Source organism: Octopus bimaculoides, chromosome 14, assembly GCF_046866305.1.
Source record: "Octopus bimaculoides isolate indiv1 chromosome 14, ASM4686630v1, whole genome shotgun sequence".
NCBI lineage: Eukaryota > Metazoa > Mollusca > Cephalopoda > Octopoda > Octopodidae > Octopus > Octopus bimaculoides.
Window position 1 is genome coordinate 26,680,753 of NC_142941.1, and position 17,704 is coordinate 26,698,456.

Sequence of the window (17,704 nt, forward strand, 5' to 3'; positions counted from 1 at the left end):
AATTTTCCCCAAGATATCGGCCCATAACATGTCTATCTACGTATAAAATTTTAACATCCATCCTGTGGAAAAAACATACAAATTTATGGAACAGTGCGATATTTTTTCCACTGAACATAAAAGGTACCGACGAGGCTCATATGGATGCAAAAATCAACTCTTAATCAATCGTATGATCAGCGAGAAATGTCATAACAAACGCAGAAATATAGGTTCAGAATGGATTGATTGTAAAAAGGCCTTTGACAGCATACTGTATTCATGGATCTTGAAATCGCTGCATATCTTCAAAATTTTCTTCTCTGATTACAAAGTTCGTGAAGCACTGCATGTTAGTGTGGAAAACGAATCTTCAATTATACCACTCTAATGGAGTACTGACTACAGCAAAACTATTAATATCAACTGCGGCATTTTCCAAGGTGACTCACTTTGACCTTTAATTTTTTGTATAACCCTAATACCCCTTACAAGTGAACTTAAAAGAACAGGATGTGGATATAAAATTGGCTACAAAAAAAAAAGTCATCTATTTTATATGGATGACTTAAAACTATATGGCAAAGACGATAATGAGCTTGAAGGACTACTACGTACTCTGAAAGCATTCAGTGATGACATTGGGATGGAATTTGGTCTTGATAAATGTGCCATGGCCACTTTCCAGGAAGGGAAATTGAAGACCTCACATTCAGTGGTGTTGGATGTTGACACAGTCATAAAAGAACTCGAGCTGGATCAAATTTACAAATACCTCGGAATAAATGAGGGCTCTGGCATTTAGCATGCAAGCATGAACGAGAAGATCAGGAAAGAATGTTACAGGAGAGTTCGAGCAGTTCTAAAATCCGAGTTAAAAACACGTAACAAGATGTTAGCTATAAATTCCTTAGCAGTTTCGGTTATTATTTACAGTTTTAATGTGTTGAACTGGAATATGAGCGAAATAAGGCAGATTGTCAGGAAAATCCGTAAGCTGCTGACTTGCAATAAGATGCACCACCCAAAGGTAGACGCAGATCGTCTTTACCTATCAGAGCTCAAGGAGGTTGAGGCTTGATCCAGTTTGAAATCTCTTGCAAAACCACTACAATTGGACTGGCAAAATATTTAGAAATATCTAGCGACTGGATGCTAAAAAGCTCGTTGAAAAGCAGGAAAGACGTAAGAAGTTCCATTCTGCCATGGTTGAACAGCATGATGGAAGTGCAGCAACTGTAGTTGCAAAGAAGGGGAAAACAATAGCAAATCAAAATGCGTTTGAACAATTGGCTGATAGGTGGGAACAAATCCTCTACCTGGCAAATATGTGATCCGTAGCAAATAAGCTGATGTTGACCAGAAGCACACCCATCAGTGGCTACGGAGCTCGGGGCTAAAGGCAGATAGTAAAGGTTTTATCTTGGATGCTCAAGATCAAATCTTATTGATGCAGAACTACCAAGCCAATATGATGAAAAATGGAGTAGACCCAAAGTGCCGATACTGCAACGATGGGATTGAAACAGTGGACTAGCTAATCTCTGGGTGTAAGGCTTTAGCACCATCCATGCAGGAAGTACAAAATGTCTTAACTGGTACGTCACAAGTATTGAGAAGAGTACTATCGCTGTGAATTTTCTTTCTTTTTCCCCCTTTATTTTCTTTGTTTACATTTTAATTTTTATTGTTCCTTTTCCTCTGTCTTTCTCCCCCCTTTTATTTTAATGGCCTACAATGTATACAGTGCATTTCTCTGCCCTAGGTATCAGGAAGACATTCGGAAAGGAATGGAAACAGAATTGAAAGAAGATGATAATGAAAATAATGAAAACAACAACAACAATAACAAAAAACAATAAACAAAAAAAAAACAAAAAACAAAAACAAAACGCATGAATGGACTAGAGAGGATTACAGAGATGTGATGAAAGCTTTCTATACAGCCCAACTAAACCCCAATAGTAACCTCATTGTACGGCAATGAAGTACGCAGATATATAGTTGTAATAGACTAAGTAATGTACGTAAAGACATCATTAAGAATAAAAGGTTAACTGCCGCTGAAATTATCCAAATTAGGACACAAATATCTCATGGTAGACCGAATGAGAACAGTAACAATGCAGATGAAATAGGTAACAGATGCACAGAACCCAGTGCATGAGCAGTACATGCCAACGAGGAAGCTGAAGAAAGAATAGCGAAGAACAGATATGTGGAAAAAGAGGGGAAAGTAGAATAGGTATGACACAGAATCTGAGGTGAATAATAAAGAGAAGATCATTAAAGTAAAAGAAGACATTATCAGAGAACTCAGCAAGACTGAGTCTACTGACATCATCAATACAGATCCACTGGCAGAGTCCTCAAACAACATAAAAAACAACATAATCATGATATATAATGTTGCTCATAGACAGATCTTAAGTTATAAGAGAGATGATCTAACAATCTTAAATAACCTCATCTGCTAAAATTGTAACCGGTGAACTAGGTATCAGGATGACATAGATAAGGACCAACCATGTAAATAGACCTCCCAAGTGATAAGTAGCAATACAAAAAGAGATCAAATAAGTAAATGTTAAGACGAAACGAGCTAGAAAATTCAAGCAAAAATATAAAATCGAAGATTTTATAAACCTCCCTGCAACCAAAGAAATAGTGAAACAACGAATACAACTGAAAGCCCAACGGCTTAGAAGGTATGACAAAAGAATCAAAGTTTTTCGACGAAACAAGGTATTCAAGACGGTTGCAAGAAATGTTATAGGGAAATTGGTAAAAGTGAGATAGAAGTAAAGGAGCCACCTAAGACCGAGGAAATGGAAGAGTTCTGGAAGAAAATATGGAGCAACAAAAAAGAATATAATGCTAAAGCTGATTGGATAGAGCGTAAGAAAATGAGACCGGGTGAAGTTGAAGAGCAGAAATGGAAGGCAATAGAAATAGAAGAGCTAAAATGTGTTCTTAGGAAGTCTCACAAACTCCAGGACTGGACCGAATTCCTAACTTCTGGCTAAATTGCCTGACAGAAGTACATTAAAATTTAGCTGCATCTCTGACTGATGTCATCCAGAACCCAGAGCAAATACCTGCCTGGCTGACTGAAGGAACAGCATATCTTGTACCAAAAACTAAAGACAAAAAACATTCAAAGAACTACCGACCAATAACATGTCTCAACACCACCTACCAGATCCTCACATTCGTATTAACTGACAGAATATACGCTTTCCTTGAACGGAGATCTATCCTTCCACAAGCTCAAATACGCTGTAAAAGGAATTCTTACGGGTGCAAAGATCAATTACTCATAAGTAAAATGATTGTAGAGACTTGCCGGAGCAAAAAGAAAGACCTGAGTATGACATGGATAGATTGCAGGAAAGCGTTTGATAGTGTGCCACATAATTGGATACTTAAGGCCCTTGAAATATATAAGATCTCTTCTGTCATCTCCAAATTCTTACAAGGAATCATGACCAAGTAGAACACACATCTCCTAAACCGTAGTAATGGAATGAGCCAAACTAACAACATCAACATCAAACGAGGCATCTTTCAAGGTGACTCCCTCTCCCCATACTCTTTTGCATGGTACTGATCCCACTCTCAAACGAGCCTAATAACACCAAGTATGGGTTCAAAGTTTACAATACGACAATGTACCATCTGTTTTATAAGGAACATCTGAAGATGTTTGCTAGAAATGACGGAGAGCTAGTAGGGCTGCCAACAACTGTTAAAGAATTCATCAATGACATTGGGATGGATTTTGGCCTTGATTAGTGTGCTAAAGAAACTTTTGTAACAGGCAAGCTCAGGCAAGCAACTTCCATTAAATTAAATACCGACACTACCATCAAGGAGCTTGACCCACAGGAAAATTACAAATACCTGGGGATGAACGAAGGAGATGATATGCAACTTGCTACTATGAAGAATGAAAATACGAAAAGAATATTACAAGAGAATAAGATTCATACTAAAAACTGAACTCAACTCTAAAAATCGCATCGAAGTCATTAACACCCTGGCACTTCAAGTATTCTAATATAGTTTTTAACATCGTTAACTGGAATCTTACAGGGCTCCAACACCTGGACAGGAAGAAAGAAAACTACTAACTTCTAAGAACATGCACCACCCAAAAGCAGATGTTGATTGTCTGTACCTACCTAGAAGTAATAGGAGAAGAAGTATGATGCAGGCAGAACTGTGCTATAAGACATTCACAATAACAGTGAACAGGTGCTTATCTTGTACAGAGGACTGGACGTTGCGACTTGTGTGCAAACACGAAAGCATAAAAAAAAATCACATTCAGTTGTCAAGGAAGCTTACAAGTTCGCAAGGGAACTTAGCATTAACCCTGAAATAGTTGAAGAATCTGAAACCACTGCCACAAATTAAGCAAAACAGATCAAGCAGACAGCAAAAAAGAACGGGCAGAAACAAATTGAGGAGCGGTGGAGCCAGAAGCCTCTGCATGGACAGTATATTCTTCGAAATCGAAATACTGATGTAAACCAAACAACAACCAATCAGTGGCTGAGAGGTTCATGACTGAAAGCAGAGACTGACGGTTTCATATTGGCAGCACAAAATCAAAGCTTGCTCACAAAAGACTACCAGGCTAACGTTCGTTCTTCAAAACAGTTTTGACCAGAAACAATAGACCATCTCGTCTCGGGATGTCCTGTGCTGATACCAAACGAATATAAAAATCGCCACGATAGGGTAGGTCAGTAATTATACTGGAAAATATTTAAGCACTAAAAAATCAACACTCCTACTTACTGATACGAACATCACCCCGAGCCAGCCGTTGAAGGTAAAAATGCCACGATCCTCTGGGATTTTCCAGTCAACACTGACAGAACAATCCAGGCTAATCAACCAGACATTATTATTAAAGACGAGGAAGAAAATACTTGTACACTAATAGATGTAAGTGTTCCCACTGATAAGAATATATCTGTCAAGGAATTTGATAAAGAAAGTAGACATAAGGACCTGGAAATTGAAATACAAAAAATGTGGCATCTTAAAACGAGAACTGTTCCTGTTATTGTGGGTGCCCTAGGTATAATAAAAAAGGGATGTTAGAAACATCTATATAAGATCCCAGTAGAATCACGTCTCAGAGAAATCGAAAAGATTGTGCAAACAAGTACTGCCCACATCCTTAAAAAACTCTATCCATTTAAATGTCTGTGTTGTATTACATGAAGATATTTCACTAGCTCCCATCCCTAAGCTTTCTGTCATATTGTAATATCCTTCACTCGCCCCAGAACGCTGAGTGTGTCTCGGCAAGTGACTATGCCAAAGATGCAGATTAAAAGTAATAATAATAATAATAATAATAATAATAATAATAATAATAATAATAATAATAATGAATTTTTTTCTGCCATACAAAGCACAGGTTCTCCTATGCACGATGTCTCAGTGAAAAACGTGCGATCACACACGCAAAATCAACACCGGAAAGTTTACAAACTATATAAAAAAAAAGAAATGGAGCAAAATAGTAAGTACATATATTGAATAATTACGCATACACACGAACGTCTACACAATGATATATACGTTTTGATACCCATAGAACTACACATGCATCTTAATGTTTACACAACTACGTGAAATTCACAGGACACACTCACGCATACGAAAGCACGTATCACAAACGAAGCAAAAACAAAACCCTTTTTTTCTTCTTTATTTATTTTCATTTTGTGAACAAACACAGACAGAGTGAACTATTCATAAGTTTAAAACGTCACAAAAAAAATACACTATGCCCGCAGATAAATTTATCAACAAAAAAATACAGACGAATACCGATCTGCTAGCCTTAAGAAACTACGCTACGAGCAATGTTTACATGCTGAGAACTCGGTGACGGTGTTGTCTCAAAAAATTGACCCTAAACAGACAAATGTGTCCCCTAATGTCAACGCCAAAGTTCGTCATGCCTCAGTGATAACAAAGCAGATTACAAACCAGATTGGTCATCGACCGAATCACAAAGGGCCACGTACTCGATATAGATCTGTTAGCGCTAAGAAGCTACGTCACGAGAGCTCGGAGACGGTGTTGTCTCAAAAATTAACCCTAAACAGACAGATCCGTCCCCTAGCGTCAACGTCGAAGCTTGTTATGCCTCACTGTTAACAAAACAAAATACAAACCGAAATGGTCACCGACCGTATTATAAAGGACCACGTACTCGAATGATGAACCAGATTCGAGACGAGAAATCTGCTACTGGTTCACATCTTCCCGACACACAGGAGCTGGAAGTACCCCACAACCGGAATATTCCAACAGATGGCCATCCATGCTCATCACAAACAACCAAAAGAAAAAGAATGAAAAATGGTCTAGGGAAGATAATAAAGAAGTTCTTGTGGCCTTCTACCATGCCATATATTTCCCCACAAATAAATCGAATACTGTACAAACCTACTTATACTGGAGACAGAAACACCTTGAAGTAAGACCCTACATAGACAGTAACAAACTTGCCAACGTCAAAAGAAACATTATGAAAAAAAAATTACTAACCGAAGTAGAGATTGACCAAATTAAACAAGCAGTAAGGGATAAAAAGAATGAAACTGCAGCTAAAGAAGATACTACAGAGGAAATAATTATAAACCAGCCCAAGGCTGATGAAAATACAGTAATAATTGAAGGAGTTAATGTAACTGATAGGCAAAGTGAAATACTCTCTGAACCAACCATAAACACTAAGGCAGGTGAAAATCAAATAGATGAAGAAAGTCATACAGAAATCGACGCAACAGAACTACATGACCTAAAAAATCAAACCATGATTGAATGGCTGAAAATTGAAGAAATCAGAATGAATGAACGCGACACTCTCCCAAAAATTCGCAATTTTAACCAAAACCTGAAAATAATTGGTAAAATCCGCCTTGCACTTAAGGATATAATTTCAGCTAATGATGTTGATATTACAGATCTCAACCACCTGTACTATGCATCCGCAAAATCTCAACGGTTCTATGTGATTAGAAAACGACAACACGCCCACAAGAGCGCATTCAACACCAAATTAAGCTACTTAGATCTGACATAGAATGTTTGAAAAACCTTAAATTTGACAAGAGTATCAAACCTACAAAGACCCAAAAACTAAAGAAAAAAATATATTGTGAAAACCATAGTTGACATTGATGCCACCATATAAACCATCAAGCAAAAGGTATGTGCTAAAGCTGTCCGTATAGCAAGGTATGAAAAGCGTGTTAGATTCTTCAGAGATAATAACATGTTCAAAAATAACCCCAAAAATTTCTACAAGAAGATAGGGAAAACACCAGTAACAATAAAGTCTGTCCCATCAAAAGAAGAAGTGCAGGAATTTTGGAATAAAATCTGGGCAGAAGATAAAACACACAATGAAAAGGGCCCTTGGATTGATAGAATATCTACAGACTTAGACTCCTTAGAGGAGAAAAAGTGGGAGGGGTCAAGGTAGAAGATATAAGATCTACTCTCAGGAGGTCAAGCAAATGGAAGTCTCCAGGAAAGGATAACATTCCTAACTTCTGGTTGAATGCCTTCCCAGAGAGCCATGAACTGCAAACAAAACTTTACAACGATGTTTTGCAAAATCCTAGTATGATGCCCTCTTGGCTAGTTAATGGTTTAACATTCCTGCTTCCAAAAAATGAGGAAACAAACGAAACAAAAAATTATCGACCCATAACCTGCTTAACAACAATGTATAAGACGCTAATATCTCTCCTAATTGAGTATACATATAGTTTTTTTTTTAATAAAAAGTAGCATATTCCTTAATGAGCAAAAGGGATGTAAACGTGGATCTTATGGTTGTAAAGATCAGCTACTCATCAATAAGATGATCTTAGAAGATTGTCACAAGCGACACAAAAACTTGTCAATAGCCTGGATAGACTATAAAAAGGCCTTTGACAGCCTACCACATAGCTGGATTAGGAAATGTCTGGAAATGTATAAAATAGCTCCTACTCTGCGAAACTTTTTATCTGTAAGTATGAGATCATGGAGAACCACACTGACGTTGAATAATGACAATGAATCTCTAAATGCTGGAGATGTAAGAATTTCATGTGGCATTTTCCAGGGTGACTCACTATCACCACTCCTCTTCTGTCTAGCCTTGATACCTCTCTCAAAATTGCTCAATGATGCACAGTATGGTTATAAAATATTTGATAAAAATATAAATCATCTCATTTACATGGATGATTTAAAGCTCTTTGCAAAAAATGACCAACAACTCAAAGGCCTACTAGCGATTGTTAAACAATTCAGTGATGACATCAGGATGCAATTTGGCCTTGATACATGTGCAAAAGCTACCTTTATCAAAGGAAAAATGACAAAAACATCTAATGTGAACCTTGACCAGCAAAATGTCATAAAAGAGTTAGAACCAGCGGAGAGCTACAAATACCTAGGGGTAATTGAAGGGGACAATATCAAGCATTCAGTGATGAGGGAAAGGATCAGAAGAGAATGTTATCGCAGGGTGAGAGCAATACTGAAGACAGAGCTGAACGCGAGAAACAGGATCGAAGTGATCAATGCTCTAGCCATACCAGTCGTGACTTACAGTTTCAATATCGTTAACTGGCCAATTACTGAAATATGTAATGTTGACAGAAAAATACGAAAACTGTTGACAATGCATAGAATGCACCACCCTAAGGCAGATATAGAACGTCTTTATCTGCCAAGAAAAGAGGGAGGCCGTGGATTTCTACAGCTGGCATTAACAATGAAGGTAGCCACAATTGTCCTAGACACCTATTTGAAAAACTCTGAGGGCTGGATGCTAAAACTTGTCTCAAAACATGAAAGCAAGAAAGCATCTTACTCAGTAACAAAACAGACAAAGGAATATCTAAGTGAATTCCAATTGCAACAAATTCAAGAATTAGACGAACTAGAAACACCCGCAGAAAAAGCTAAGCGCTTGAAAACCCGTGCTAAAATTGCTGCCTTAGATATTATGACTGATAAATGGCAAGAAAAACCTCTCAATGGCAAATACCCAAAGAGAGTGAATAATGCAGATATTGACAAAGCCCTTAGCCATCAATGGCTAATGGCCTCTGGCTTGATATCAGAAACAGAGGGGTTTATCATAGCAACCCAAGATCAATGCCTGCCTACAAAGAATTACCAGGCCAACATATTAAAGAACGGCAGCTCCCCATTATGTTGTATATGCCAACAATAAAATGAGACCATCGATCATGTTGTCTCTATGTGCAGTCTGCTTGCGCCTACAAAGTATCTCAACAGGCATGATAGAGCTGCACAATATATTCACTGGGTAATATGCAAAAACCTGGACTTGCCTGGACAAAAACTGGTGGGAACACAAACCACCCCCAGTACTTGAAAATGATCACATTGCACTCCTCTGGAACTTCACCATTCAAACTGACAGAAAGATAGACGCAAATAGGCCAGACATCATACTGAAAGACTTCAGACAAAAATCATGCCTCCTCATTGATATGACTGTCCCAATCGATATAAACGTATCTGTCAAGACCTACCAAAAACTGAGCAAATATAAAGATCTTGAAATAGAAATTAGCAAAATGTGGAATCTGAAGACGAAAACAATACCTATTGTCACGGGTGCCCTGGGAATGACAGCGAAACGGGCTGATTACTACCTAGCTCAGATACCAGGAAACCCCAAAATGGCTGAAGTTCAAAAGATAGTGCTCATGGGAATTGCCCATATCCTACGTAAAATACTGTCTATGTGATCTCAAATTTTAAAACAAACACATAATTTTCTTATGGTTTCTTAAACATTCTCTAGAACAACACTATGTACAAATTCAAATATATGGTACCCTAGGCATAACACCTACATGAACTTCTAACTTGTTGTCTCTTGAGGTCTCTGGGTGAGACTTGGATCCAACTTGTACAAATGCAAAGCAAAAGTCAAACATAAAATAATAATAATAATAATAATAATAATAATAATAATAATAATAATAATAATAATAATAATAATAACAAACTGGATCGGGTTGTCAATACTGTCCAGAGAATATACACTATGCACAGTGATGGCGGGTCAAGTGGGGCTATTAACAAGGCAATTGGTAACTATGGTACCAATAGGGACAACACAAATAAAAATATCGGCAACAACATAAATAAAAATAAAAATAAAGATAAAAACAAAAGTCCTTCACACAAACCCCAAACTAATTATATGGATAAGAAGCATAGCAGACACAAAAACAAGAAAGGGAATAAACGTGACTTAATATGGTATAACCCACCCTTCGATTATATAATAGATACTAATATATGTGGAACATTATTTAGCACACTAAAACGCGATTTCTCTCCTTCACACAAATATTACCGTTTATTCTCCCGTAGAAACGTTAGGGTCTCCTACTCAACCCTTCCCAATCTAGGTACAATTATAACTTGCCTGAATAATAAATACATAATAATAATACCCCTAACAACGCCGCTCCTAATAAAAATTGCAATAAGAATAACAATATTAATAATATTAATATTCCTCCTATCACTACTATCTCAACCGACACTAATACCTACACACCAATATCATCAGCGAGTAAGTTCTGCCAAATAATATATATTATAATATTGGCATCAGTCAGCCTGCCACTACAAGGGATAGCAGCAGTAGAAACTTTGCCACAACATCTAATGGTGGCAGGGGTACTGACTCCACTCGTTTAAGCTCACAAACCACCCCCTACAACCCTAACACTCTTTTCATTAGCTGTAAGGACCGCTCACCCACTTCTGTTCACGCTGTCAATATGCTCAGCGTACAGTAAACTTGCGCTGAAAATTTTTCCGTTATACCGTCCACCATCGACCCTCTAGTGTCACTATCTGAAAGTCAAATCTCTTACGACAATGCTCAATACCCACATTCTTCGGTCCTAGGCTCGGAAACTAATTATAATAGTAATGATCCTAGTAATATAAACCCCGGTAACAACCATGCAAACTCCGGTAACTCTCGCGTGCTTGAACTATTACGCCATAATAACGTAGGATCACGTACCCGTAATAATAAACTTCATGTCCTAGAAAATATTGGGTGCAGTTGCTCAGAAAAAATGTCATGTCCACTTTCTGGTCGATGTCTAGCAGTAAATGCGGTTTACAAATATAATGTTGCGACGAAGACCAATACTTACACTTATATCGGCTGCTCCGTAAATCTTTAGCAACGCTTACGTAACCACTATTCTTCCTTTAAATTAAGACATAGGGCAGGCAGGACTTCTCTAGCCACGAAGATTTGGGGACTCAAGGACGACAATGTTAAATTTGATTTAAGTTGGAACATCATTAGAGTCACTAAACCGTATTCAAACAGCAGATACGGGTACAATCTTTGCTGCATGGAGCTGTTTGAAAGTTTAAAGAGATCAAGCAGTGAAAATTTAATAGATAATTAACTAAACCTTCGTCTTTCTTGTATACATAAGGCTACCCGTACCTTTAAATATTTTAAGGACATTAAACAACCTATATAATAGCTCCTAACTTAGGGCCAATCTAATTTACTCCCTCTATTGTTGACGCAAAAGTCGACTGATCTGCTTAATTGTTTTGAATCCTAGTCACGTTCTTCTTTACCATTACTTCTTAACTATTCTTACTATACTTGCATGGTATGCTATATTGAAAGAACTAACCATTCTATTTGTGGTGTACACAGCATAACCGATAACGAAAATATCTAACCTAGAAGTAGCAACCTGCACACTCTATCCAGTTCTTTTCCAATTCCACTAAGTAAGTAACCCTTATACCTAGATACATTTATTTGTGCTGCGCATGTTAAATAATAGATAGAATACACTATTCAAACCTCTTACCCGCGACTATTGTCCGGAGCTGCATTACCTGATTCACACAATGATGATTATTCTATCAAATTAAATAATGTCATTGCCACCTATGTGCACTAAGATAATTGTTGATTTACAGTCTTGATAAGGAAAGTTCGTTTGAGAGGATTTAGCCGTTTATTTCCTGGCGGCCAAGGCATCTCTGGAGGTGGGTCTGGGTGTGTCTATACCAACGAACACAATTTTCTGGAGTGATAGCGTCGATGTTACATCTTGCGACCTGTTGTATGACATGTGCTCGCCATTCTTCCATGGTCATGCCGGCTTCTTTTGCAGCTACCCGGTCGCCAACCCTTTGCTGCAACTCAGCTCGAACGAAGTCCCGCTTGACAGTCACCTTAAAGGCAGAATACTCCATTTCCGTACAATTAAGAAACAGTGAGTAGGGAGGGAGGCAGAAGTTTCAGACTGATTCGTGGGTCGGCGTCAGCTGGGAGCTCGACTCGAACATGTGACTGCGCGTTGTCGTAGATCAAGTAGATGGATTAATCCGCTGGGAATATGTCGGCACATGCTCGAACTGTTTCCGCCAAGAACTCTTCGAAAGAGTTTCGTGTAACGGTATCCTTCGCAATGGAGTGGTGAACCAGGTCGATTTCTCTCAACGCTGCGAAAGTGACGTTGCAGTTTTTCCCACACTGACGGTTGACAACTCAGCGAACAGGGATGCCTCGAGGGACTAATCTAAAAGACTGCCTGGTCCAAATGTTGTACCCATATTCATCAATATGGCCAACGACTCCCTCTTCCATGAACCAATGTGCGTACTCATAACACTTTTCCAGAGTTCTTGGGGGCATTGTTTGCATGTGGGACGTCTTCGGCCAACTTCATAGTTATCAATATCCCATCCAGAGCCCGTGAGATTGCAGACACGGAAACGGGCTGCTTTCCGGGCAATGCTGCCTCTAAGTCTCTCGTCATCTGTTGAAGAGTTGCGAGTGGGTTGGTATCACTAATCACCTGAAATCTGCTTTACATTTCCTTATCACCTCCTGGTCACCTCCTCTGGGCAGCTTTTAGCGCCTCTCAGACCGTAGGTAGGGCGCTACTATGGATCGGGCATTACTCCTTTTAATGCCAAATGTGTCTGCCAGTTTCAGGTAATCGGTTTGATGCTCCTCGAAGGCGTCAACCAGCCTTGCTCTATCTTTGTCCGATATACGCATGTACTTTACGCGTGGCTCCATGATTACAAGTTTATGTAAGAGAAAGGGATATAAAATGCAACTGATACCGACCGGTTACGAATGTTGCAATGAAAAAGAATTTTGTGGAAAGAATCACGTGATCTATTTCCTCTTTGTAGTTATAACAACATAATAAAATTTGCATGGCAAAACATGTCATTTAAATTTGTCATTTTTAACATTCACTTCTTAGAATGTGAATAAAAACACACATGTAAAATTAGTGCTAAACTGAATAAACTTATTCCGAACTCGAATGCTCACGTGCGAATTTGAATGCTCGAAAAGACGCTTCCTCACATTCCGATTAATTTGAATGCTCTCGACGGACATTTTAATTTGAATGATGTAAATGCTAAATTCTTTGACCGAAGTGCGAAATTTAATGATCGAGAAAACGAATTTGAATGACTAATTTCATGGCGCTAATCTTTTTTCGCAAATTTGAATGACCCGATTGAATGACAAACGTACGAAAATGGTTGCAAAAATCTATATTACAAGCGGTGTCCACTATCCCATATAATATATTCGTATCTAAAACAACACCCTACATCTTTCCACTTTACCAGATAAATCAATCGCGCATAGCACTACAATTCCCTTAACAGTTAGAACTTATCGTTCGATTGCCTTCGTACCCGCCCCAACACTCAACCTATATCCACAGAATACCCCTAAATTCTATGCATCTCTGCCCCCCTCTCTTTGTTCTTTAGCTTTAGGTAGTTAATCCTAAACCTCGATCCTATGCTTAACTGGCTTTTATGCATTTATATTTCTTCACTTTTTCTTTTTGCTTTCTTTATTCTTTATTCTTTATCCTTACTTATCTTGGGTCCTCTCCCAGCCACACACTTCTAGTATAATAAAATATCACCTAACCCCACTCTAGCCTACCAAAGAACCAGTCTAGCAGACTCCTATCTCACCCGGGTTGCTGTCCCTAAATATCATTACACTCTTTCACAAACTATATTGTTAACCTAACCGCACTCCCTAATGCCCACGACGGTCAACTTTGTTGGTCATTCTCCCATTTTATAGTTAGCCTCGACAGACTTCAGCCACGTCCCTACTGTAATCTTGGAATATTCTTTTGTTTGTAAAATTACGTTTCATTAGATGACTACGGTTTTTGTAGTGCAGTAATGTTCTCATTCTTCTATTTAAAAAATGCGTAAGAAACAGCTGTAATGAGCTGACAATTATCCATGGACTGTTATTATGCATTGTGTGTGTGTGTGTGTGTATAAGGTGCACTCCTTATATATATATATATATATATATATATATATATATAAGGTGCACGTCGTCGGTTACGACGACGAGGGTCCCAACTGATGTGATCAATGGAACAGCTTGCTCGTGAGATTAGCGTGCAAGTGGCTGAGCACTCCATGGACACGCGTACCCCTTCACATACTTCTGAGGGAGATTCAGTGTAACACAAGATGTGACAAAGCTGGCCCCTTGAAATATAGGTACTACTCATTTTTGCCAGCTGAATACACTGGAACACCGTGAAATAAAGTGTCTTGCTCAAGGACACAATGCGCCGCCGGGAATTGAACTCGCGACCCTACGATCGCGAGCCGAATACCCTAGCCCCTAAGCCACGCGCCTTCATGGCTTAGTGGTTAAGTTGTTGCACTCACGATTGCGAAATCGTGGGTTCGAATCCCAAACCGGGCGATGTGTTCTTGAGCAAAGCACTTCATTTCACGTTGCTCTGCGAAAAACATTCCGTCGTTCATAGGCAAGGATGTATTTCCCCCAAGAAACCCCGATCTCAACCCGTTGGATCTTTTTGTTTGGTCCATTTAGGAGACGATGAGCTCGACGCTCTGAAGGCAAAACTGCACCAGATCATTTCGACATCTGACATGTAGCACCCGTTACACCTCTGGTCGGAAGATGTGTCAGGTCCTGAAATTCATCGGAGGCGTTTAGCATAATACGGAGAGACAGTGAGTGCACTACCGCGTAGAAGTGTGTATGAGTGAATCAAGAAGTTTAAGTGACTGGACAAGCGTGACGTACGAAGAGGGAGCAGAACGCCCGTCAACCTCCACCACTGATGAGAAGATTCAGCAAATTCGAGTGATGGTAATGGTGAACCGGTTCACCATTATCAGCTCTCGGATTACTGCTTTTTGTTCTTCATTGGTGCACATTGCTAGTGGAGCGGCCATGCTTACACTGTAAAGCCAGAAAGAAAAATGGTGCGATCAGGTTCAAACATTGATCACCTGACCTCAGTAATACCAACTATAGGCACGCATGCGCAGATGGCAGTGTGACAATAATAAAGATGTTATGGCGAAAGTGTGGATAATTTTTGACTTGCCCGAGTACACACACACACACACACACACACACACACACACACACACACACACACACACACACACACACACACACACACACACACACACACACACACACACACACACACATATATATATATATATATATATGTTTGTATGTATGTATGTATGTATGTATGTATGTATGTATGTGTATGTATGTATGTATGTATGTATGTATGTATGTATGTATGTGTAGATACATACATGCACAGATGATATAGGGAGAGATGGGGTATATAACTAGATAGCTAGATATAGATAGACAGATAGAAATGCTTATAAATATAGAGCAGGTATTGGACAAGAAAAGCGACAAGTGGTCTTTTCTTCGCAGACCCCACGTAAGTACATTGTGATGCATAACATGTTCTGGTGTTCTCTAAAGGTTTTTGGAGATGTGAGCGTCGAAGGTCATGTTATGTCACTTAACTTCCTCTCATAGAGCCCTCCGGTCTATACAGTCATCAAGGTACAGGATATTATGAGCAAGCATTAGATCGACAATTAATGCTTCAGTGCTCATATGGCCCCAGACTCTAGTCCTTCCTATATGGCCCTCGCGACTCAAGAGTTGCTGTTTGAAAATGTTTAAGTTAACGTGAATTTTAATACGTGACCTTGTAGCTCTTCTAATTTGAACTCCTTGACCATTACGTCTGGCGTCACCGAGGGAGAGAGAGAAAGAGAGAGAGAGAGAGAGAGAGAGAGAGAGAGAGAGAGAGAGAGAGAGAGAGAGCGACCAACCAGTGGTTACATAATACCAAAGAGTTATTAAAAGTTGTCATCGAGGACACATACACTTACTTGCATATATAGAGAGACTGACAGAGAAAGGCATTATTTAACATACCTGCTTTAACCGTCTCCACTTCGCTCTTCTGTTCTGAAACCATGTCTTCACCTAAATAAACAAACAATGAATGAATAAAAGAGATATTTTGGAATTTCTTAAGGAAGGTTACAAGACTTCAGATGTTGGAAAGGCCAGAGAATAGAAATGGAACCTGTGAACGTAACCTTCCCATGTCGGGAGCTTATCTGCTTTTGTAAAGCATTATTAAAAAATAGCGGGACCCGTGAATATTTCACGGAATTAATGGTAAAATTATTGGGTTATTTCTGAAAACTTTATCCAAAAAACCTGAAAGCGTAGCCTATGTCTGTATGGAAAGATAGTCGCTCATCTGCTACTCATTGAAAAGTGAAAGAAATTGGAATACACTTTATCTATACACTTTATATACTTTATGCATAATTTTATAGACTCAATACACAGCACTCATAAAATAAATATTCACTCATATTTTTCCATTTTTCACATAAACAAACGAAAAAAATATCCTGTACATATGATACAACCTTTAGTTAAATTGCATACAACAGAAATAAGCGTGAATATTTCACGGAATTGCATTTATGAGCATGCGTTAAGGTGGTCTAAAAAATTAGTCGAATTAAAAAAATACACTTTTCAATATCAAATCACAACCGCTACATCCACCACCACCACCATGATTACGCGTGTATATATTGAAACCTATTTTGTATTAAATCTAATTTTAATTCAACATCTTTTTCTCCTCCATTTTTCTATAATTGTTTATGGTATATTTATACGTATAACAATATTTTTCAACTACGCACACACGCGCACGCACACACACACACACACACACACACACACACACACACGCACACACACACATTTATATATATATAATATATATATATATATATATATATATATATATATATATATATTCTCTTTTATTTGTTGATGTCATGTGGCAGTTGCCATGCTGGGTCATTAGCTTGAAGGGTTTAGTCGAACAGTATGTTTTTTTTAAAAATCTGGTACCTACTCTACCGCTCTTTTTAGCCGATCTGCTAAGTTACGGGCACGTAAACAGACCAGCACCCGTGGTTAAATAGTGGTGGTGGGGAGGGCAAACACAAACACAAAGAGACATACATAGATACGCATCCCCTATATATATATATATATATATATATATATATATATATATATATATATATATATATATATATATATATATATATATATATATATATATATACGAGGTTTGATCAATAAGTATCCGGCCTGTTACCATAGTAACATGGAGTAAAGCCGTTTGGCAAAGATTAACCTCGAACTTTTGCTGTACATGTGCACTAAGTCTTAAGGTCC

At 38.4% G+C, this 17,704-nt stretch overlaps 1 protein-coding gene across 1 annotated transcript in view; it reads right to left on the minus strand.

Moving 5' to 3' along the window:
• LOC128249343 (hematopoietically-expressed homeobox protein HHEX homolog) overlaps positions 1-17,704 on the minus strand; it is a 146,085-nt gene that overhangs the window by 7,359 nt on the left and 121,022 nt on the right. Inside the window, exon 3 of the mRNA XM_089362574.1 lies at positions 16,364-16,414. Within this exon, the coding sequence (XP_089218700.1) occupies positions 16,364-16,414 (51 nt within the window). The remainder of the gene's footprint in view (positions 1-16,363; positions 16,415-17,704) is intronic.